The sequence below is a fragment of the Perca flavescens genome, chromosome 23, assembly GCF_004354835.1.
Source record: "Perca flavescens isolate YP-PL-M2 chromosome 23, PFLA_1.0, whole genome shotgun sequence".
Taxonomy (NCBI): Eukaryota; Metazoa; Chordata; class Actinopteri; order Perciformes; family Percidae; genus Perca; species Perca flavescens.
The window spans coordinates 23670849-23695577 of record NC_041353.1 but is presented as its reverse complement, the minus strand read 5'-3'; the positions used below and the strand labels follow the sequence as shown (position 1 = coordinate 23695577).

Sequence of the window (24729 nt, the reverse complement as noted above, 5' to 3'; positions counted from 1 at the left end):
AAGTCACTTTTTGTGTGTCAACACTATGAATGCCTTCCATGAGAGACTGTCTAAAAAGGTCATTATATATTTAAACGATTATTGCACTTGCTGCAAATATTTCATATTAAAAGCCCTCCCAGTAGGTCAAAGGGCATAACCTTTCACTTTTCTAAAAGGCATTTAATCTGAACCATCTGCAGGAACTCTAACATTTTAATTTGCAGCTCAACACTGAAATGAAAACAGTATCTTTGTTATGAAGAAAAATGTACATTGTACATTTTCATGTGAACCATTGCACACATTGTTTTTGGTGTCTGCTTTCATTAGGAACCAGCCGTTAACTGTTAATGCCTGCCATACCCTTTACCATTAAATCAGCACTGGCTTTTATTTAACAATGTGTGGATAGCTTCACTTTGATTTTATATTGATTTATTTTAAATATGTTTTTGGGTCATTCATACTATTTCACAGGGCAAGTACTAATGTCTTGTTGACTTCTGTCTGTATAGTTTAACCTGTACTAATGTCTTGCGGCTTTCCTGTTGCTGTGGTCTAAAATCATCTGGCCAAAAAGACTACAGTTGAAAATTAGACGGCTGGCTAACACTGGCACATTTACAGAAATGTTGATTAATGTGTATTGTCCTTTATAAATAAAGAATAAGAATAAGAGGACAAAATAACAAAGTTAGATTGCATCCGGCTCACAAATTTAATACAAAATTTGCAAATAAGAGTAAAAGAGTAAAAAACATAGACATGGTATGATGCACACAGGATAAATGCAGAAAACTGAATTTTAATCCCACCCAGTAATAACCATTTAAAACATATGACATGATGTTATAGTGAAAAGGTGTGTATCACTCACCCAGGTCATGGCAGAGACCAGCAATCTTCACACAAAGGACGTCTCTGTCATCAATGTCGAGTTCCGGCTGCCTTGTACGCAGAGCTTCAACAAGTTGACCTGCCAAGTGTGCCACCCTTTATCATCAGACACAATACACAACAATAAAAAACTCATGAAATAGTAAGTAGTAACAGTAAGTATTCTGCTGAAAAACTGGAAATATGAACTTGTATTATACCTGTACTGATGTATGCAATGTGTTTACTTTGGTTTTATTGATGTTATTTACTGCAAACTAGTCTTAAATTAATTTAGATTGTGAATACCTTAAGACTCAAAACTATTTATCTGATACCATACCAACATACCCAATGGAGTGTTCAAAGCGGTTGTGGGATGCTCCAGGGTAAACAAAGTAGACCCCTCCAAGCTGCTTGATGTTTCTCAGTCTCTGGAACTGAGGTGTGTCGATGATTTTGATGAGAAGTGGGTGTAACTCCACCGTCCCGTGGATGGGATCATTAAACACCTGACAGAACACATAGAACCTAAACTCAGTCCAAGTATGACCCAAAAGAGTCCCAGTAAACCCAGGTCCAGTTCTCCTGAGGGTAGCTGTGATCTAGCTAGAGAATGAGAATAGGGAAATGTTCTTGCATGAGGCCCAATGAGCCCAAACATTAATTCAAAGCTCCAAAGGAATAACATGCTGATGGGACCAATTAGCACTGGTTCGACCAAGGGTTTTGTGTATCACGACGGTGGATCACTTGTTACCGGGTTACATTCAGTGCGCAGATAGCGAGGTGCACTCAGAAAAGTCAGAACATTTAGAGACCGACAACCCTGTTAACATTCCCTGACTATCTTAATGAAAGATATAGATTTAACGGAGGGAATTATGTATCTTTGTTAGCTTTTTGAGTCGTATGTTGTCAATGCGATTGGTTTGAATTATGTTTTTATATTCTTTTTTATTTGCTCCAACGATCACTTAACTGCCAGGGTTGCAACTTAAAGAATATAGACTACAGCAACGAAAGTTTATGGAATGCACTGGAAGTGTAATACTGGTCAGATCTACTTGTGCCTGACTGATGATGATATTGATAAGTCTTGTAATTTACGCATTTACAGCGTCAGAAATCTTTGCCAGCTTTGTCTCTTTTATGTGAACGCACTCGTTGCTAATTTGGGAATCCCTTTGTTGATTGAACTAGTTGCTGAGCACCGTCGTGACTAGGGCTGGGCGATATATCGATATTATATCGATATCGTGATATGAGACTAGATATCGTCTTAGATTTTGGATATCGTTATATCGTGATATGACATAAGTGTCTTTTCCTGGTTTTAAAGGCTGCATGACAGTGAAGTGATGTACTTTTCTGAACTTACCAGACTGTTCTAGCTGTTCTATTATTAATGATTATTTATCTAAAATCTAAGTGTGAAGATATTTTGCGAGAGCACCAACTGTCAACTCTAGAATATATTGCCGTAATATCGATATCAAGGTATTTGGTCAAGAATATCATGGTATCTGATTTTCTCTATATCGCCCAACACTATATTAGAAAATATAGGATGTAGAAATAAGCGCTGAAAATGTGTAGAAGAAAAATTTTACAATTTAAAACGTTGGAAAAAACTAAAACAAACTGAAACATTTGCTCTTACTTTGCGGAAAAAATATCGGGATATATATCGTATATCGATATTCAGCCAAAATATATCGGGATATGACTTTTGGTCCATATCGCCCAGCCCTAGTCGTGACACACCTTATTAAAGGTTGGGTAACGGAATCAAATCCAGGACATGTTGATCTTGCTTCGTAGTACAGGCCTGGGTAAAACTAAATAGAAAAAACATTGGACATACCTAGTCCATTTACCCAAAAGTTTACCAGTAAAAAGACTCCTCAGTGATCAGTGAACTAGTTTTTCTTCATTTTTTCATTCTGCAATCTTCCTCCTCTTCATTGTCTGTGCCTCCAACGTCTCATCATCTTTTGATGTAGACTGGCAATAGATTCATCAAAAGATGGTAAACATATACAATCTTGACTTAGTGATTGTGTAGGTTTGCTGTCTATTCTATAAGCTCTTCAGCTTCCCTGTTTAGTCTTCCTCATCTCTCCAGTCCTGAAAATGTAGTGTGATGTACGGTTAGGCTCGATATCTTACCTTATGGTCCATCTTCAATTTCTTCTGTGGTGTTTCAGAGCTGTCAGACATTGTATCTGCATCTACCCGATATTAGGACAGTCCCACGAATAATGTTCTATCACGTTGTTTATACAGCTGATCAGGGCAGACCTGTACAAAGATAAACCAGCCTGCCTGGCTGTAAATATCTTCACCACACCTACCAGATGGTTACTGCCCCCATAGATAAATTGAAAAGTGGCACTTATGGAAAGGGAAGGAGAGCATATAAAACACATAAGAAATACATAGGCTACAGTTTAAACCAGGGGTCTTCAACGTTTTTTTAAGCCAAGGACCCCTTAACTGAAAGTGAGACGGATCAGGGACCCCCTACTACTTATATTGTATAAAATTAAGTTGCAAAATCAACTGGGCCTACAATAAGGCGTAGGGCAGCCTAAAGTCTTTCTACATAACTTTTTTGCATAGAATTCTAAGCAATTAAAATAATTGCTGGCATGATTTTATAAATCATGTTTTAATGTTAAACATACATGTGGCACAGGGAATGTTTAAGATGAACTGGATCTGTGGATGACTACCTTAGTGACTACCTTATCTATAGGCCAGTAAGCCTATCCTCAGTGGGGATTTATATTTAATAAAAATATGTTGGAATTATGTTAAGACATATACATTTTTGAAAAAGACTTAAATAAATTAACAATTATTTGGATGCCCCCCTGCAGTAACTCTGAGGACCCCCTGTTGAAAATCTCTGGACACAACACAGGCTGCTTTACTCTACTCTATTTGTAAAGTGTCTTGAGAAGAGTGAACTCTCGTTACGATTTGATACTGTAAATAAAACTGAATTTAGCTGAAATTGAATTAAATGGCTTGATCATATTTACTGATACAGACAAATAGAACAGAAAATGAAACAGAATGTCCCTTATTTTATCAGTACTTATGTTCAAACAAAAGGTCAAACAAATGCTGTGATCGAGAAACTGTAAAACATCATTAGATAATCTATGTATATATGTAAATCTTTACCCTATAACATATACTACCAAATGGAAATAGCATGTCTCTGAGTGACATGACATGTTATTCTACTGTACTGCAATTTATATGGAAGGAGAATATAAACCAACCATATGGTCCAGGGGTAACTGCAGCCTCCTCTTCCTCCCTGTCATCTTCTTCTGCCTCATCCTGATCACTCTCTGCCTCTGTCTGTCTCTCTGAATCTGCAGCCTCCTCTTCATCCCTCACAGTCAATTCTTCCTTTCCCTCTTCTCTTTCACTTATTTCTGCATCTCCTTCTGTGGTCTTGTCCTGCTCTTACCCGCCTGGTCTCTCCAGTTTACCGCCTTCTCCTTCTACATTTCCCTCCTCCTCTTCCTCCTGTGCACTACTTGGCTGGCAACATCCCCACTTTCACGCTTCAGCTAATATCTCCAGCTACTCTGGCCTGCCAATGTCAAGATGTGAAAAGCTCTGGTTATCCTTGTATTCCATTACACTGTAGGGCCCTGTAGCTAATAAGAAGCCGAACAAACATAAAACCAGAAGATATTTATTACATGCACAGTTATCAGTTATGTTTAGACTAGCCTTCTTAATCCCGTTGTATTTGTTGTTTTCCCAGTTTGACAGTAAAGGATGTCACCTGGTTTAATTTGTGCAGCCGTATTGCCGTGATATGTGAGAGGAAGTGGATTTTATAATACTCCTTAACTAAGCATATGCAAATAATCGGTCTCAGCGAGCACTGTGTAGTGTGTTGTAATCTAACGCCACCGAAATGTCCACCCTCTGTAAACTTTATGAATTCACACATGGCAGTTTGTAATATTTTGAATTATGCTGTTCTTGTCTTTACTAAAATCAAAACTAATCAAAGGGCAGAATGCTCTTACAAATAACGAGGGAGTGAATTGACTTTTGGCTAATGGAATAGACGCCTGTTGTCGATGCTGACTCACCTTTAGCATGCATTACATTTATTACTAATGTAACTTTAAATGAAACGTGCATTTAAACTTCACCTGGGGAAAATGACTTCACCTTCAGAGGCCGGGGAGGGTGGAGGGGGGGCAGCTCAGTCGCTCCAGTCTTCGCCGGGACACAGGACCACCGCCCCGCAGCAGACTCGCTGTGTGCAAGCCAGACTCTAACGTGCACGTTTGATGCAGGGACGTAGCTCAGTATCTGAGGGGCAGGGGATAAGATTACATCTACAATCATAGGAGTAAATCCCAGGGTCGGGTGGGGGGCGGGGGTGTTTGTCATTTTTTCTAAGGGTTGTAGTAAGTAGTAAAACAATACAACCCCCCAAAAAATGCTTTTTAAGTTTAGACACATTTTTTGTCCCCCCTCCCTTGCCTCACAGTGGTTTGGTCCACTGCCTGCTTTACCCACACACATTAGTCCTTCAGACCACGGGAGACAATGAGGCTATTAGGTTACTAATATGAGGCTATTAGGTTACTAATAGCCTCAGGCGAATGTTTTAGGCCTATTGGTAGACATCCATTTAAAATGTAGGCAATGGCATATCAAGAGTCCACTGAAGTTTCTCAGCTTGCACTCTAGTACATTTGTGTAGTCCACGTGGCTTTGCATAAAAAAAATGGTCGTCATTCGCAAGGATACTTTTACTTTTATACTTTAAGTAAATTTCCAAGCCTGTACTTTGTTACTTTTACTGGAGTAAAGAAGTTAAATCAGTACTTCTACTTTTACCAGAGTATTTTTTAACACAAGTATCTGTACTTCTACTTGAGTCCGAGAAGTGAGTACTTTTGCCATCTCTGTCTGTCAGTGAACTAGCATGTTGCTACTCCCCACAGTAGGCTGTTTGAAACACCGACTATCAACACGCAGGACGAGTTGACCAATCACAGTCCTTGCGGTCTGCGTCACCGACGGAAGGCTCGGAGGGGGGTTTGCTGTGATGCAGAGGGGTCTGCGGGGGTACGCCGTCGATTCGACGCAGAAGCATAAAACAGCCTTTGGGCTTAGGTAGGTCAGGGTTAGGGAAGGGTTGGGGTTAGTGATGGTGTTTCTTTCTGTCAAAAATGATATTTTGTTTAAATAAACAGTACTCTTAGCGTGTATAGAGCCAGCATATTTTCACATGTACATGAGTGAATTATGGTTTCATTTCAACCAAACCAGAGTGTTGATTGTTAGAACAGTGGGAAGATGAAAAACAAACCATTTAAATAAACAATCATTTGATCAAAAACTGTCTTGGATTATCTCAGGTTTAGCGAAAGTTTCTACATCACAAATTTGGGTTCCTTTCAACCACATTGTCAAAGAAAATAGAGTGGATGGTTCCATACAACACTCTTCACAAGTAAGTATACTCTTCATTGAATTTGGGTGTTTTATTCTATTTTATAGCATTTGAAGAATGCAAACGAATGCAGAAGATAAAAGAACATTGAGAAAAAGGGACAAAAATGTTAGAAAAAAATTTGAGGAAAAATGACAAAAATGTCAGAAAAAGTGACAAAAACTAAAAAAGAAACGTTGGAAAAAAAGTTTTAATTTAAAGGAGCTCTAAGCGATGTTGGGTGACGTCACTTCTTGTTGACGTTCGAAGTATTGTCAAACAAAACGGAGGCTAGCTCGCCCCTCCCTCCTCCTCATGCCGTCCCCTCCCTTCTACGCACTAATACATCCATGTCACTAACCCCCCAACACCCACTCCCAAATCCTTCTCGTTGGTTACTGGCTGGAACACTGTTATGTTTGGTGGTGCAGGTTGGTGGCGTTTGTTTTTGTTGCTCTTTGTGGAGCCTGGGCTGTCTACAGAGACCGCGTTTTGTTTTAAAGTGTGTTCAGGGGACAGGCAGCTAGCAGATAGTGAGGAGATGTTTTTTACAGTGTGTTCAGGGGACAGGCAGCTAGCAGATAGTGAGGAGATGTTTTTACAGTGTGTTCAGGGGACAGGCAGCTAGCAGATAGTGAGGAGATGTTTTTACAGTGTGTTCAGGGGACAGGCAGCTAGCAGATAGTGAGGAGATGTTTTTTACAGTGTGTTCAGGGGACAGGCAGTTAGCAGATAGTGAGATGTTTTTTACAGTGTGTTCAGGGGACAGGCAGCTAGCAGAAAGTGAGGAGATGTTTTTTACAGTGTGTTCAGGGGACAGGCAGCTAGCAGATAGTAAGGAGATGTTTTTTACAGTGTGTTCAGGGGACAGGCAGCTAGCAGAAAGTGAGGAGATGTTTTGCCTAAAAAACGCGTAACATCGCTTAGAGCCCCTTTAAACAACAGGAAGACAACACAAGGTATAATAGATCATCCCAACTGAAAAACACAAGTGTTATGATTTCATCTGTTGGACAAGTTAAACCACACAAGGACAAACAAGAGTTTGATTTCAAATAGAGCAGGCACAATCTGTCATCAACCTGTCTCATTAGGGATACAGTTGAAAGGTTCTAATCACTTTGGTAGGTTTCCCTTTACAGCCCCAAATATATATTAATAATCTAATACAGTTTCACTCTATGAGCAAAACACAACAGTATTAAGAGTTTATCTTAATCACACTCTGAATGTTACATTGAACAAAGCAAGTTGAGCTATATAGTATGAGTACAGTGAGAAACAGTGATATAGGCTAGAGCAGGGGTGTCAAACATACGGCCCGTGGGCCAGAACTGGCTCACCCAAGGGTCCAATCAGGCCCCTTGGATGACTTTGCAAAGTGTGAAAATTGCAGAGAAGTAATTAATTCCAATTCCAAATCTATCAATTTAATCTCAGAGAATATCAGAGTTCTTTTTCTGTAAATGTACGACTTTAATCTTTTTATTATAATATTACCCCTCTCTCCCGGGTCTGTAACATTATTTATTTCCTACAATGGCCTTAAAACGCTGTCGTAGCAGAAGCAACTTGCGTTTGCCAACATCAAGCTGACCAGAAACTCTGCGGCAGATACAGTCTCTGATCTTTCTGGAGTGGTTTACTGGTCCGGCCCACTTAAAATCAGATTAGGGGGATGTGGCCCATGAGCTAAAATGAGTTTGACACCCCTGGACTATAGTATACTGTTATCATAATGGTAATAGTAATCATAATTCTTATTTCTTTCGACAGATGCAATACAAAGTGATTCCCAAGTCAGAGCTTCCCATATATAATATATAATCAGATTATCACATCTATTCACACAGATTAACATAAAAACCAAACAACTTAATAATATTTAAAATCCCTAAACCACAATTTAAATATTCACTTTAACTCCACTCCATGTGGGTAGTGCTTTATAGCGTGCCATGATTGTAAGAAATACACACTGAATACACAGAGAAGACTAAATGTGATGGATAAAAATCAATTATCTAAAATATGTTTCAGTTTCAAACCAAGACCTGAAGGAGTGTGAGACATTAACTGTAAAGTGTGTTTAATGATCAAACTAAAACAAAGATATGTGTTTAATGTTGAACAGGGGTCTAAAGAAACTGAGTATATGACCCAAACATGCAGTAATGTATCCTGGTACTCTAAAATCATTTGTTTTTGGAGAGAAATGTGGTATCTAGTACTACACTGTGCTCATACTCACCTTATAGAATCAATAATGAACCAATAAGTAACAGGGAGTATTTGATTTGTTTTTTCACTTTTAATCTCTATTTTCCAATTGTCTGGTGGATTGTTCTAGTTATTTCTCCCAGGGATGAATTCTGGTGTTGCAGTGTCTCCATACTGCATGTAAATATTAGTGATATAAGTGTTTAGAGTATTAACAAGAGTGGTTCAGAGTGAGAGAGTTGTCATTACTGAGGCAGGGCCCTACACTGAAAGGTTTTAGTCAATTGACTGAAAATAAATCTGAAAGTATTTTGATGACTATAGTTTTGATTATTCATTCAAGTAATTTTTTCAAGCCAAATGTCTTGATCCACCTTCTCACGTGAGGATTTGCTCAGTGCTAAGGGATAAAACAAGCTTAGCGCCACATTGGGCTTTAGTAAATTTATTAAAGGCATTTTGCCCTATTTTCTTACATCTATAGACCAAACTCAATTAGTTATTGTTTAAAGTGCTCATATTATGATCATTTTCAGGTCCTCTTTTAGAGGTTGTATCAGAATAGGTTTACATGGTTTCATTTTCAGAAAACAGCATATTTTTGTTGTACTGCACATTGCTGCAGCTCCTCTTTTCAGCCTGTGTGTTGAGCTCTCTGTTTTAGCTACAGAGTGAGGCATCTCACTTCTGTTCCATCTTTGTTGGGAGTCGCACATGCTCAGTATCTAGGTAAGGACTACTAGTCAGAAGCAGAGTATGAGGGCGTGCCCTGACAGTAGTTAGGTAAGGACTACTAGCAAGTCAGAAGCAGAGTATGAGGGCATGCCCTGACAGTACCTAAGAAAGGAGTACTAGCCAGTCAGAAGCAGAGTATGAGGGCGTGCCCTGACAGTACCTAGGAAAGGACTACTAGCCAGTCAGAAGCAGAGTATGAGGACGTGCCATGCTAGCAGCTAGGTGAGCATTATAACGTGTGTTACAAAGTGACCACGTTTGTCTCTGAAGTAAAGGCTGGACTACAATAGAGCTGTTTGGAGCAGATGGTGAACATTTTCTGTTGGAGATGGTAAGTCCCTTTGGGGGGACTTTGGGCTTTTTCACTTTGTAAACCTATTACATGCACAAAACGATATATATATATATATATATATATATATATATATATATATATATATATATATATATATATATATATATATATATAAATAACACAATAAAGGAAAGGGGGAAAGCCAAAAAGCATAATATGAGGACTTTAATAGAACCTCCAGCCTGAGAGCCCCACACAGTACTTGTGTACAGCCTAGATCTATATATTACCTGAGGCGAGTGCTTATCTTTACACCACTGATCCAAGTGCTTCCTGGCAGCCTTCAGACTCTGGTCATCAGTCTTCTTACTGTAAACCCTGATCAGCTGTTCAGAAAAGCATTCTGGGAGAAGCTTGGACTTCTGACAAGAATGACAGCAGCATAGAGTTGAGAATAAGGACATAACAGAGGCTGCCTTATGGAGTGATTACTTTAGTTCTGACCTGGTTTTTGGGGACGTTGAAGGCTTCGTCATGCTTTCTCTTGCTGTAGAAATACACATTCTTGATGGGGTCCTTGTCTTTCATTCCATAGTCAAAAGTAGTGACCTGAACGAGAAGGGGGAGAGAGAAGTCTGTTTTTATAGTCCTAAGTAAATTATACCAATGGTGGAAAGCAACATCTTACAAATTAAATGATAATCAACCAAACCAAAGATTTAAAGAGAAATGGAGTAAAAGTAATTAGAGTAAAAACTCACTAAAACTATGAAGTCCAAGGCAGCCAATTCCTTTTCCCATTCACCAATCTCCTCCTTGGGGAGGGAGGAGAACAGGAGAGAAGTGTGAGGGACACAAGATTTACTATTTATTCAAACTTAACACAGTAAGAATACATTAAGAGTTCAACATAAAAAAAATAATCTAGAACAGCATCTTTCTCACCCCAAAATGGAGCTTTTCCAACATGTATAAATATGAATCCTTATTCACCTTAAAAAAGTTCCTCTGATGCCATTAGAGGACAAAACTAACAAAACATCATTCATTTTTACTCCTATTACCCTTAAAGGGTTTCACCTTCTAATTATTATTTCTCTAAATATTTTGTACCTTTTAATAGCCTATAACCCAGTAAACCCCTACCAAGACTGAAGCCAGCTAGGTTCTAGATTGAGAGCCTGATATAATAGAATATATGATTTGATGCTGTAATGTTTATCTCTGTATGTCAAAGAAACATGAATCAGAGTTAATGCATGCCAAGATAATGTCTTGCTCTCAGCTATTGTGTTAATGCCATCACATACACTTGCATGAAGGCACACAAGTACACCCCTACAAAGATGCACACACCCCAGAAAAATAATGCATGATTTTATGCTGTCCCCAAAGACATTAATGCACACCTTGTTTGGGATTGGTCAAGGCCTGATGTCACCCAGAAACTTGTAGTGTTTTCGAGAGATGATCTTTTCTAGAATCTTCTTTGCCTCAGCCAGATCCGCGGAGGAAGAGTTGAGTATTTGTTCAAACACATGATCTACAGGACAAACCGAGTGAAAGACAGCTGAGTTCAAACAAACCAAAGAAAAGGGCACATATTCATTCCCAGTGTTTCACAAATAAACAATTGACACTGTAAACAGAAACATAACTCAAAGACATATTTTTTCTTCATATTTTTGATTATTCTATAAAACTACTACTACAATAACATTGATTTTATCTAAACAATTTTGATAAAGGTTAGCTCCATCTGACATGTACATCACTCAATATAACTTTTACACTGACCTGTTTTTATCTATCATTTAACATGTATTATGTTATTAATAATGGAAATTTCAGCAAGTTGCTTCTATCAATTGACTATTTGTTAAATCCAATTGTCCAATTGTAGCGTAGCAACAGTAACTAGGAACAGAAAGTTCAGGATTTCTCTACAGGTCCATTGTTTAGATATCTTTCCAAGTGTAAAGTGGGTTACATTCAGGACAATATGCCCATCTGTTTTTGCTTGATGGGTTTAAGTTGGCCATATTATTTGAGCATTCATTACCTTTGAGCTTATTCTGGAGAATTGTCTAGACAGTCTTTGTCATTGTTTTAAATGCAATAAGAATAAACATTTGCATAAAGCAAGCATATGTGTCTGCTACCATGTTGATAAGATTATTACAACTTGAAAAAAATATCCTATTATGGTCGACTGAGGTAGGTTTTGATTTATAGTTCCTTTGCTCCTCGCTAAACCATTTGTATGCTAGCATCATCAAAACTAGTGTGCTTTCTGCCGAAATAGTACAACCGTGACCTCAATAGTTGATCTCCTTGTGTGCAGGTAAGCAATCAAAATCCTTAGAGTAATTCAGAAATTTTTTTTAATGTTAAAACACAAGCTCACAGCACACAGTGGTATCTACAGACCTGTCAGCTTGGTGTAGGCCTCCATGTCATCTTTGGCTGTAGAGAGAGACTTTATCCCTCCTGAGCCTTCAATCTCGATAAGCTTGTCTGCTTTTAAAAAGGCCTCTGTGATCCTGGATCATCATACCCAACATATTATCACTTGTATGCATATTAGAAAATAGAGTGAATTATGAAGCAAATGAAATAATCTGCATCAGAAGAAGCTAATTGTTGTTAGAGGCCCAACGTGGGAAGGTTAGCTACTCACATATACTCTATGATCTTGTTCACTCTGTGCTGGTAGGCTCTTCTGTGGAGACAGTTCCTGGTGTAGAACATGTCATACAGATTGCCCACCTCCTGTTTAGAGGATTGTCTATAGTTTAGTCATAACTAATAAGGCAAGGCAGCTTTATTTATTCAGCACATTTCAACAACAAGACAATTCAAAGTGATTTACATAAAATATTTACGGTGGCTGACAGGAGACAAACACACTGCAACTTAATGAAATACAAGCAAATTAAGAAAACATCTTCATTAATTTGACAACACATGTGCAGCATTTAACAAACACGCTGCAAATACACACAGCGCAACCAAACACACAAACGCGCTGCAAATACACAAACGATGAAAAAAGAAAAGCACACAAATCCAAAAAACAGAACTATTTTACTGGCTAAGGTCACAGGTGATACCCAATCAGCAGAGACGTGTCTGTAATAAAAAGGCAGAGCGCTCTCTCCCTGTGGGATCGAAAATCAAGCTGTTCCACTTAGCTTCTCCCCCTAGAGGCCTGGAGAACTTCCGTTGTGTAAATGCAGCCTCTTTTTTTTTTTTTTTTTGCATTTGTTTTTGGGGATGGTGTGCTTTTATTTTTGCATCATTTCTGTATTTGCAGCGTATTTGTGTATTTGCTTGTGTTGTGTGTATTTGCAGTGTGTTTGCTAAATGCTGCACATGTGTTGTCAAATTAATGAAGGTGTTTTCTTAATTTGCTTGTGTTTTGTCTATTTACGTGTGTTTCTTTAATTTGCAGTGCGTTTGCCCCTGTTGGCCTCAGTAAACATTAATGAGGAGTTAAAAATTAAAAACCTTTATTAAAGAGAATATAAAATAGAATAGAATAAGACAGGTATAGAATAAAAGCATGAAGATAAGATAAATAGATGCTGTTTTAAAATTGGATTTAACAAAAGCAGGAGTAACGATGTCAGCACCTTGTCTCTACTGCAGATGTGATTCAGCCCGTCTTTTTCCACTTTAATCACTCTGGCAAACTGTATGAAGCGGAGATGGTCAAAGTTGTTCTTCATGCCCAGGTGGTAGCAGTCCCTGAGAAGAGACAGAGTGAAGAAATGGGTAATGGACTTCTTACTTTAAACTAATCAAAGCTACCTGGAGGATGCTGAATATTGTTTATATAATCAGGAGAGTATTACAAATGTTCAGGAGAAAATAATCCATAGTAGTTTATCACTCTGCATCAACAACAACTTTTTGATGAAATTCAAGTCCTCCAGAATCCAATTATCCACCTCCTTCTTCTTCTCCAGCTTCAGATCATTCTTCTCCTTCTTCCGCTTCAGATCATCCTCCTCCTTCTTCCGCTTCAGATCATTATCTTCCTTCTCCAGCTTCAGCTTCAGATCATTCTCCTTCTTCTTCAGCTTCAACTTCAGATCATTCTCTTCCTTCTCCAACTGCTTCTTCATCTCCTTTTTCATCTTTTTCTTTAGCTCATTAGATTCCACCAGGTGGTCAAACATCTCTACTGAGGCTTTTTCATGCTACAAGATACACATTATTAATGTTATTATGAGACTTAAAAAAAGATAAAGAAGTAAAGAAAATAAAAAAGCTCTTATGATCCTCGGATATTCTGCCTGTTTTGCCCTTTTCTCCACGTCAGCCTGTATAGCCTTTTCTCCTCAACTGAACTCCAGATGGAGTGGTGAAACAGAAAAGACTTCTCATGATCCTCTCAAGCCTGAGCCGTGTTGGTCCAAGGTTCTTCTGGCTGAAAGAACCAGACCGTCTGACACTGAACCAGCAGAGACCCAGAACCTCTCTCTTCTCTCCTGTGTGAGCCCAACTTCTGCCTAAACACTGAACATTCTGCTGTTCACAGCCTCCAGGTAATAGGAGTACATGCAATTTTAGTGGTATCAAATCACATTAATCACAAGTGTACATACCACCAGCCCTCCATAGATTTGGTTTCTACAAAAGACTAATGATACACATACATATAACAATAAACACAAGAATACTCATTTAATGTTAACCTACATTTTATTAATCACTGCACATCAATAATTTCGCAAAATACCGGGAATGCCATGGCTAATTGTACTTAAAGGAGTAGTTTGATATTTTATGAAATACAACAAGATACAGAAGTTTAATTACTGAGCTGGTAGGCAGGTTTTGTAACTATTGGACAGAGCCAGGCTAGCTGTTTCTATTGGCTTCCAGTCTTTATGCTAAGCTAAGATACTGGCTGATGGCAGTGTTGGGAAAGCTACTTTCAAAGCTTTGCAAGCTCCCAATTACTTCACACTGGAAGAAGTTGGACTCCAGCAAAGCTAGGGAGAAATCTAGTTAACTAAAGTCAATTAAACTACTTTGTAAAAAAAGAAGAGACATTGACAATGTACATGTAATACAACATTTAACAAAATATAAAACACAAAAGTGTGTGGCAACTCATTGGACTTTATTGCAAAAAGTACCCACTTGTTCCCAGGTCATGTTCAAGTTCAGTTTTACAAGTTGTACTATTATTATTTATTTACTATCTATTATTCAGGTCTATTATTGTTTATTATATTTATCTATTTATCTTCATTATTATTGCCGTGTCTACCACAATTATTCCATCCCACCCTACTAAGGTTCACTGAACATGGAAAAAACCAAGGACTGAGGTATGTTCTGGCACGGATCAATGATTAATTTGATTAATGATTAAATTATATTTCATTTTGGCTCACAAACAAACAAGCCAGCACTACATTACATTGGCTCTTTTGTTTTGCTGCAACCTTGACTGCTAAACACAAACCTGTTGTTCATGTCTTTGCTAATTAGTTCCTGTTTGTTTTCAAATGATTTTTTACCTTAATGCAGGCTATGGCTGGTGTTATTATATCACACATCAGACAACAAAAATAATTTCTTACCTTCCACTCATTTTATGGTTGTACTTTGGGTATGAACATTTGATCATACAGATGGGAAAATGGTCCATGTCCTGGATATGGGGAAATAAATATGAATGAACCTAATGATGATTATATGCAAAGTGAACTGAGGTAAAGTGAAGTGAACCGTATGTAGATCTAGTATATCTTACAGGCCTGTTTTGTGTTTTCTGTTGATGCAAATTCAACATTTTTAATAGTTTATTTGTTGTCATTTTCTCAGCATTATTTGCCATCACCGCAACAACATAATGGAAGTCATGCCAAAAGTCATGTCGTTAAAAAAATACTCGCCAGTTTTGCGACGCAAATTTCAACAGAATTTCGGTCTGTCTGCGTCTGCAGGACCTGGAGCTCACCGCCAGTGTTTCAGTTTGACCGTTAAAAAGTGTTTAGATAATTAAAATGTATTTATTTAGAAGAGGGCTGGCTGCTAGTTAGCTAATTCTAGCTTGCTATTCCACCAAGCTTCCATGCTACATAAATAAGCCTGACAGAGTTGTCTCTCATCTGGTGATAGAAACCCTGCTTCCCCCGTTCTGTTGGCTCAGAGCTCCACAGTCTAAGTCCACAGGTACACATTAGTTTTACACCAAATGTATCACCAAAAGTGTTGCAAAAGTCGAGGCGCGCAGATTCCCCCCTTGGTGATGCGAGAGATCACATATGTGGAGTTGCAGTGACAGATTCTAGAGGTTGTAATCACTGAGTATATGAGTAAATGTTGCATTGCAAGTTTGCAGCTGTCATTGTGTTCATGTAAATATCAATCTACACATTTGTGAATATTTTTTTCTATGACTTCACATTCAGAATACAGGTGTGTGATCATTTTCTACGAGTGAAAATTTTAAATTACAAGTTCAGATTTTTATTTTTCTTTAATTTTTTTAACAAGTTCTCATGTGTTTTTTTTCTTTGTGTGACTTCAAATTCAGATCATATGTGTGTGAATATTTTTTACAAGTGCAAATTTTAATATAAGCTCTAACAACAAGCTCTCACATTTTGCAACATACTTACCTTCATACACATGCTGCCTTTGTTAAATCTTTGTTTTAGATTAATTTTATTGTCATTCATAGTATTTCACAGGGCAAGTGGACAACAGAACAAAGTTATGTTGTATCACAAATATAATGAAAAAAATGTTAACAAGAGGAAAAATAAAAACTCATATAAACACAGACATAGTTTAATGCACACAGGATAAATGCAGAAAACTGAATTTTAATCCCACCCAGTAATAACCATTTAAAACATATGACATGATGTTATAGTGAAAAGGTGTGTATCACTCACCCAGGTCATGGCAGAGACCAGCAATCTTCACACAAAGGACGTCTCTGTCATCGACAAATGAGTTCGGCTGCCTTGTACGCAGAGCTTCAACAAGTTGACCTGCCAAGTGCGCCACCCTTTATCATCAGACACAATACATAACAATAAAAAACTCATGAAACAATTACCACACAAGTATTCTGCTGAAAAAATGGAAATATGAACTTGTATTATACCTGTACTGATGTATGCAATGTGTTTACTTTGGTTTTATTGATGTTATTGGTACTTTACTGCAAACTAGTCTTAAATTAATTTAGATTGTGAATACCTTAAGACTCAAAACTATTTATCTGATACCATACCAACATACCCAATGGAGTGTTCAAAGCGGTTGTGGGATGCTCCAGGGTAAACAAAGTAGGCCCCTCCAAGCTGCTTGATGTTTCTCAGTCTCTGGAACTGAGGTGTGTCGATGATTTTGATGAGAAGTGGGTGTAACTCCACCGTCCCGTGGATGGGATCATTAAACACCTGACAGAACACATAGAACATAAACTCAGTCCAAGTTTGACCCAAAAGAGTCCCAGTAAACCCAGGTCCAGTTCTCCTGAGGGTAGCTGTGATTTAGCTAGAGAATAAGAATAGGGAAATGTTCTTGCATGAGGCCCAATGAGCCCAAACATTAATTCAAAGCTCCAAAGGAATAACATGCTGATGGGACTAATTAGCACTGGTTCAACCCAGGGTTTGTGTATCACGACGGTGTGTCACTTGTTACCGGGTTACATTGCCATGGTAACCTATGGTGAACACCTAACCTGGATAAGGTTAGGTGGATAAGTTGGAGATTAGAGATCAACCGGTGTTGAAGCACCACCCACTGACCAATCACTACTCGATTGATTACGGCATCACCGTTCTTAGAAGATCCGGTAGAACTCGGTGCGCAGATAGCGAGGTGCACTCAGAAAAGTCAGAACATTTAGAGACCGACAACCCCGTTAACATTCCCTGATGGTTATCTTTATGAAAGATATAGATTTAGCGGAGGGAATTACGTATCTTCGTCAGCTATTTAAGCCCTAATTTGCCAATGAAATCGGTTTTAATTACCTTTTCATATTCTTTTTTTATTTGCTCCAATGATCACTTAACTGCCAGGGTTGCAACTTAAAGAATATAGGCTAGGCCTACAGCAACGAAAGTTTATGGAATGCACTGTAACTGTAATTCTGGTCAGATCTACTTGTGCCTGACTGATGATGATATTGATAAGTCTTGTAATTTACGCATTTACAGCGTCGGACATCTTTTCCAGCTTTCCTTCCTGGTTTAGCAGCAGCAACTGTAGCTTTTTGCCTGTAAAACCGTGTCTGTGTTCTTCATATTTCTGTAGGATTATTCTTTGCTCTTCTTGTGTAAAATATGTGGCTCTGGTAGATGTTTGCGATTGGTCATATGGTGCAAACCCCGCCTCTTTTATGTGAACGCGCTCGTCACTGGGGAATCCCTTTGTTGATTGCACTAGTTGCTGAGCACCGTGGTGTCACACCCTCGTGGGACCGCGGTTGTTAGGTGTAGCCTAGTGAAGCTGGGTAACGGAAACAAATCCAGGACATGTTGATCCTGCTTTTTAGTACAGGCTCGGGTAAAACAAAAATAGAACAAAAATTGGACATACCTAGTCTATTTACCCAAAAGTTTACCAGTAGAAACACTCAGTGATCAGTGAACCAGTTTTTCTTCATTTTTTCATACTGCAACCTTCCTCATCTTCATTGTCTGTGCCTCCAACATCTCATCATCTTTTGATGTAGACTGACAATAGATTGGGCCCAATATCGGAGAGAATGGAAGAGCTTTGTCGATGGCCTATGTTCCGATGGGAATCTAAAGGCCTAAACTCAAAAAAACTCTGACAATAGATTCAACAAAAGATGGTAAACATATACAATCTTGACTTTGTGATTGTGTAAGTTTGTTGTCTATTCTATAAGCTCTTCAGCTTTCCTGTGTTTAGTTTTTCTCATCACTCCAGTCCTGAAAATGTAGTGTGATGTACGGTTAGGCTCGATATCTTACCTTGCTCTGGTCCATCTTCAATATCTTCTGTGGTGTTTCAGAGCTGTCAGACATTTTATCTGCGTCTAACCAATGTTAGGACAGTCCCACGAATAATGTTCTATCACGTTGTTTATACAGCTGATCAGGGCAGACCTGTACAAAGATAACCCATCCTGCCTGGCCATAAATATCTTCACCACACCTACCAGATGGTTACTGCCACCATAGATAAATTGAAAAGTGGCAAAGGCACTTATGGAAAGGGAAGGAGAGCATATAAAACACATAAGAAATACATAGGCTACAGTTTAAACCAGGGGTCTTCAACATTTTTTAAGCCAAGGACCCCTTAACTGAAAGTGAGACGGATCAGGGACCCCCTACTACTTATATTGTATAAAATTAAGTTGCAAAATCAACTGGGCCTACAATAAGGCGTAGGGCAGCCTAAAGCCTTTCTACATACCTTTTTTGCATAGAATACTAAGCTATTAAAATAATTGCTGGCATGATTTTATAAATCATGTTTTAATGTTAAACATACATGTGGCACAGGGAATGTTTAGGATGAACTGGATCTGTTGATGACTACCTTAGTGACTACCTTATCTATAGGCCAGTAAGCCTATCATCAGGGGGGATTTATATTTGCTAAAAATATGTTGGAATTACGTTAAGACATATACATTTTTGAAAAAGACTTTAAAAAATTGACAATAATCTGGATGCCCCTCTGCAGTGACTGTTGAAGATCCATGGACACAAACTACAATTTGAAATACAAATTGCTTTTAGGAAGACTTTTTTTTAAGTGCAATGTTCATGGAGTCATAAAGCAACATGGTAGAACAAAAATTAAACACACTTATACAGATAGATGTTAACATGCCATAATGCTCCCACACCTTACATTTATTACACTGATGTTTATTTAAGCAAAAGCTTGGAACAGCATGTGCTATGTTGTGATAATATCACAGCTATCACAACATAGCACATGCTGTTCCAAGCCAGACAAAGCTGTGACAGCTAAGGGGCATTGTCTGGCCTGGTAAGAACCACAGGTACTGTCAAAAATATTTTTTATTTTTCTAAAACTACTGTGGTTGATTTCTACTGCACTGATTAGTTTGCACTCCAGTCGTTCAAACTAGATAAAAAAAAAAAAAACAATACACTAAGACCTCTGTACCTCTGTATTTTAGCATGTAGAGGTAGACATAATTAAATTATTCCATGTACTGAAGGCCCAATTGTGAATAAATTAAATAGGTAATCTGTAAAAAATCTTTTAAATAATGGAATATATGAAAGCATTTCCCTCACACAGTAGCGTACATGAACTAAGCTTGAAAATAGAAGTGTGAATGAGTAATTGTGAATTATGTCCTTTTGGATAATTTGCTTTATTTGACTCAAAATGGCAGAACCAGTAGGCTAACACAACAGTTAAGATCTGTAGTCTACACCTACTCTATTTGTAAAGTGTCTTGAGAAGAGTGAACTCTAATTACGATTTGATACAATAAATAAAACTGAATTTAGTTTAGAAATTGAATTAAATGGCTTGATCATATTTACTGATACAGACAAGCAGAACAGAAAATAGAACAGAATGTCTCTTATTTAATCAGTAATTATGATCAAAAAAAAGGTCAAACAAATGCTGTGATCGAGAAACTGTAAAACATCATTAGATAATCTATGCATATATGTAAATCTTTACATAGCTAACCCTATAACATATACAACTGAATGACATGACATGTTATGCTACTGTACTGCAATTTATATGGAAGGGGGCAGCTCAGTCGCTCCAGTCTTCGCCGGGACACAGGACCACCGCCCCGCAGCAGACTCTCACGTGCACGTTTGATGCAGGGACGTAGCTCAGTATTTGAGGGGCAGGGGATAAGATTACATCTACAATCATAGGAGTAAATCCCAGGGAGGTCCCATATAAGGGTTGTCCCCCACCTAAAAATATCATTAAAGACCATTCTGTGTATTGTAAATAACATAATGATGTATGGTCTGTGTAAGTAGTAAAACAATACAAACCCCAAAAAATGCTTTTTAAGTTTAGCCACATTTTTTGTCCCCCCTCCCTTGCCTCACAGTGTTTTGGTCCACTGCCTGCTTTTTTGGTAGTTAGATTTGTTTCAAGGATATTTTATTCACATTAACATCGGATGAAGTTGTTCTTTTCTCAAATAGAAATTATGCTGAGTAATTATTAAATTAGTCAGTAAAAAAGTTTGCTATGTTAGTATAATATAATGTAACGTTACCTAGCTTGTTTAATAGCTTGTTGGATAGAAATGCACCCACTACAAATAACATTAAAGGTCCCATGACATGTTGCTCTTTGGATGCTTTTATATAGACCTTAGTGGTCCCCTAATACTGTATCTGAAGTCTCTTTTATATAGACCTTAGTGGTCCCCTAATACTGTATCTGAAGTCTCTTTTATATAGACCTTAGTGGTCCCCTAATACTGTATCTGAAGTCTCTTTTATATAGACCTTAGTGGTCCCCTAATACTGTATCTGAAGTCTCTTTTAGGCCTTAGTGGTCCCCTAATACTGTATCTGAAGTCTCTTTTATATAGACCTTAGGGGTCCCCTAATACTGTATCTGAAGTCTCTTTTATATAGACCTTAGTGGTCCCCTAATACTATATCTGAAGTCTCTTTTATATAGACCTTAGTGGTCCCTAATACTGTATCTGAAGTCTCTTTTATATAGACCTTAGTGGTCCCCTAATACTGTATCTGAAGTCTCTTTTAGGCCTTAGTGGTCCCCTAATACTGTATCTGAAGTCTCTTTTATATAGACCTTAGTGGTCCCCTAATACTGTATCTGACGTCTCTTTTATATAGACCTTAGTGGTCCCCTAATACTGTATCTGAAGTCTCTTTTATATAGTCCTTAGTGGTCCCCTAATACTGTATCTGAAGTCTCTTTTATATAGGCCTTAGTGGTCCCCTAATACTGTATCTGAAGTCTCTTTTATATAGGCCTTAGTGGTCCTCTAATACTGTATCTGAAGTCTCTTTTATATAGACCATAGTGGTCCCCTAATACTGTATCTGAAGTCTCTTTTATATAGACCATAGTGGTCCCCTAATACTGTATCTGAAGTCTCTTTTATATAGACCTTAGTGGTCCCCTAATACTGTATCTGAAGTCTCTTTTATATAGACCTTAGTGGTCCCCTAATACTGTATCTGAAGTCTCTTTCCCAAAATTCAGCCTTGGTGCAGAATTACAGCCACTAGAGCCAGTCCCACAATGAGCTTTCCTTAGGATGTGCAATTTCTGTGTCTGTAGCTATTGAGGAGGAGACGGGGGGGCAAAGTGGAGGGTGGGGGTGTGGCCCTGACCAACTGCCACTTTTCTCGTTTGAAAGCCATGATGTCTCTCTCTCATGGGTTGGCCAAATTCTCTGGGTGGGCAAAGCAGTTTACGCCTATCACCATTTCTAGCCACTGGGGGACCATAGGCAGGCTGGGGGGAACTCATATTAATGTTAAAAAACCTCATAAAGTGAAATTGTCATGCCATGGGACCTTTAACACGGCAATAAGCCCAACGTTATGTGTGTGAACTGATATTAGGGTTAATATTGAAGATCTACAGTACAGTTGTGTTTTGCTCAATATGAAGTTAAGTGGCTGACCAGTTAAATATATATCCTCCTATATTTAAGTGGAGGACGCAAGATCATTTAATGATCATTATCATCTGACGGTAAAGATTTGTGTTGTTGTTGCCCAGATAAAATGACAGAGAAAAGAAAAACAGACATAAGTGTCACGACTCCACTAGTGGGGAAGTGACAAGCTGGGCTTCCCTGGAGCCTTCTCTCTCTTTTCCTCTCCCTCTCCTCTGCTCGCTCTGTTTCTCCTCTCTCACAGTGCAGTGTGTGACTAGCCACTCCCAGGATAACTCACAGCTGCAGGCAATCTCCAATCAACCACCTGTTTTCTGTGGCTCGTCAGCACAGCTTCATAAGCTGTGGCTGCTCTCTGTTTGGTGCTGGATAGTTAAGTCTAGCTATAGAAGGGAATGTCTTGTTTGATTCTGTTGTGGTACTTTTGTAACCTGCTGTTTGTGCCTGCAAACCTGAATGCTGTTCTTTGTGTTTGAAGGAAAGCCACTCTGCCCTATGGACTCTCAACCTGCCTGCTGAGGCCACTCTCCGCTTGCCGTCAGTAGTCCTGAATGCTTCGTTTCCCTGCCTGTGTCCACAACCTACTCTGTCGTCTGAGAGGATTTTCCCACCTGTCCATTCTGCTACCTTGTCTGATTCAGCAATAAGCTGTGTAAAACTTTGTGCTGTCTGTCAGTCTGCTTCTGGGTCCGAGTCACAAACCCTGACAATAAGATCCTTTTTCAGTACACCAAAATGCAAAGTAAGTCCTCATATCAAGACAATTTGGTAACATCTTTATAAGAATGGGTGCTTCTGGAAATACTATGGTCACAATGTCAAAGGCAAAGGAGACCGAAAGAACTGAGGAACAGGGAGACCAGGGACAGTCAGGTGGAGAGTCTCAGGTAAGTGTGTTGAGCTTAGTTCATATTTTTGGAGGTGTGTGGCTGTCAAGGTTAGCAGATGAGCTTTACCAGTGGCTCACTAATTTACATCAGCTCATTTAACAAGTGTACAAAAGTATTGTATTTCTTTTATATGGGGACACTTTTTCAAAATAAGTCATTATGTTAAGGTATTTTTCTGGCTTGATTGTAAACTTAAAAATAAATAAAGAATATTTTGGTCAATTTAGTCAGCTTTTTCATTGAATCAAGAGAAACACTGAAAATAAGGATAATGGTACAGTCTCCATGCTACACTGCAAGGCCCTACAGTGGGGGTTTTGCTGCCTCCCCTTGCCCCCCTGTAGATCCGCCCCTGGTTTCAGGCCTCCACTCTCTCTGTGTGGAGATTGAAGTCCCCCCCCCCTCCCTGTGTACATTGGGTTTTCCCCCGGGTGCTCCGGTTTCCTCCCACTATCCAAAGACATGCAGCCCAATTGGAATCTCTAAATTACCCACACATCTGCATTTTGTCTGGACTTTAATAAATGCTGATAATAAATACTAACTCCAATAAAATGATAAATCTAATAAATGGTTGTGATGTCTCTTTTGTCATTATTTACTATCAGAGGCAGAATAAGAGTCAGAGCACTTTCTAGTAGTGTACAAAAAACAACGTAACATGAGACACAGCCGTCTTCTAACTGTAAACAAACCGGGAACTATATTCTCAGGCGGAAGAATATAGTACTTGGGTGGAGTGATATGCTCGCAGCAAGCCTGTCTGAGAATATAGTTCCTGGTTTGTTTACTGTTAGAAGATGGCTGTGTCTCATGTTACGTGGTTTTTTGTACACGCTGTGACTCTACAAATCACAACATGTAAATAGGAACATGTTGGCGTTATTTTGTCACTTTTGTCACAATTCGGAGCAGTAGGCTAGTTGGAACCAGTTACCTGCAGGATCTGTGCTGGGCTAAGCTAATGCTGGAGCCGTCAGACAGCGTTACAGCCCACACGGAGATGAGAAGGGTATGTATGGACTTGTCTTACTCTGGGGGTTACGGTGAATAAGCTAAATTCCCAATAAGTCGGTGTGTTCCTTTAAGGTCTCCTAATGGGGTATGTAACATTGGTTGGGCTGAAAATTGCCCGAATGCTATTTTATTAGGCCCTTAACTACCCTGTGAATATGGCTCTATTTGGAACAAGAGCTTTTCTTCCAAACATGGTATGCTCATGAATATTTAGAATGAGCTGCGTGCTGATTGGTTTAGAATGAGCTGCGTGCTGATTGGTTTGAACAAACTACATAGAAACACATGGGAGACTCGACAGCAGGTCTCATATTTCAGACACTGCAAAGTTATACACCGTTTGTCAGGCTATTTCGTTATTAAATTTACTTCTGAGACTTTTTTAAGTGAGAAATCAACTATATAAAGCACAAGTATGGGCCGTTTAAAAAAAAAAAGTGATGGTTAATTGCAAATTTGGTAAGACTGTGTGTCGGAGTTCAGCGGTCGGTGCTGCCTGTGGCCTGTGGTGTTGCTCCTACGGCATCGCTCCTACGGTGTCGTGACCCTTTCTGAGTTCTGCGTCAGGGTTGCTTTGCAT

The 24729-nt window shown here is 38.7% G+C and overlaps 1 protein-coding gene and 1 pseudogene across 4 annotated transcripts in view; both read right to left on the bottom strand.

The window, feature by feature from the left end:
- LOC114549843 (deoxynucleoside triphosphate triphosphohydrolase SAMHD1) overlaps positions 1-5186 on the bottom strand; it is a 25412-nt gene extending 20226 nt beyond the window's left edge. Inside the window, exons 1-4 of one of the 4 annotated variants that reach the window (XM_028570128.1) lie at positions 5052-5186; positions 3031-3182; positions 1210-1370; positions 860-975 (exon numbers count right to left, since the gene is read on the bottom strand). In XM_028570128.1, coding sequence (XP_028425929.1) covers positions 860-975; positions 1210-1370; positions 3031-3081 — 328 coding nt within the window. In that variant the 5' untranslated portion in view covers positions 3082-3182; positions 5052-5186. Of the gene's footprint in view, positions 1-859; positions 976-1209; positions 1371-3030; positions 3183-4154; positions 4196-5051 lie in introns of those variants that run through there. The other 3 variants (XM_028570129.1, XM_028570127.1, XM_028570130.1) reach the window with 3 other exon arrangements.
- On the bottom strand, positions 5041-24729 carry LOC114550548 (deoxynucleoside triphosphate triphosphohydrolase SAMHD1-like; annotated as a pseudogene).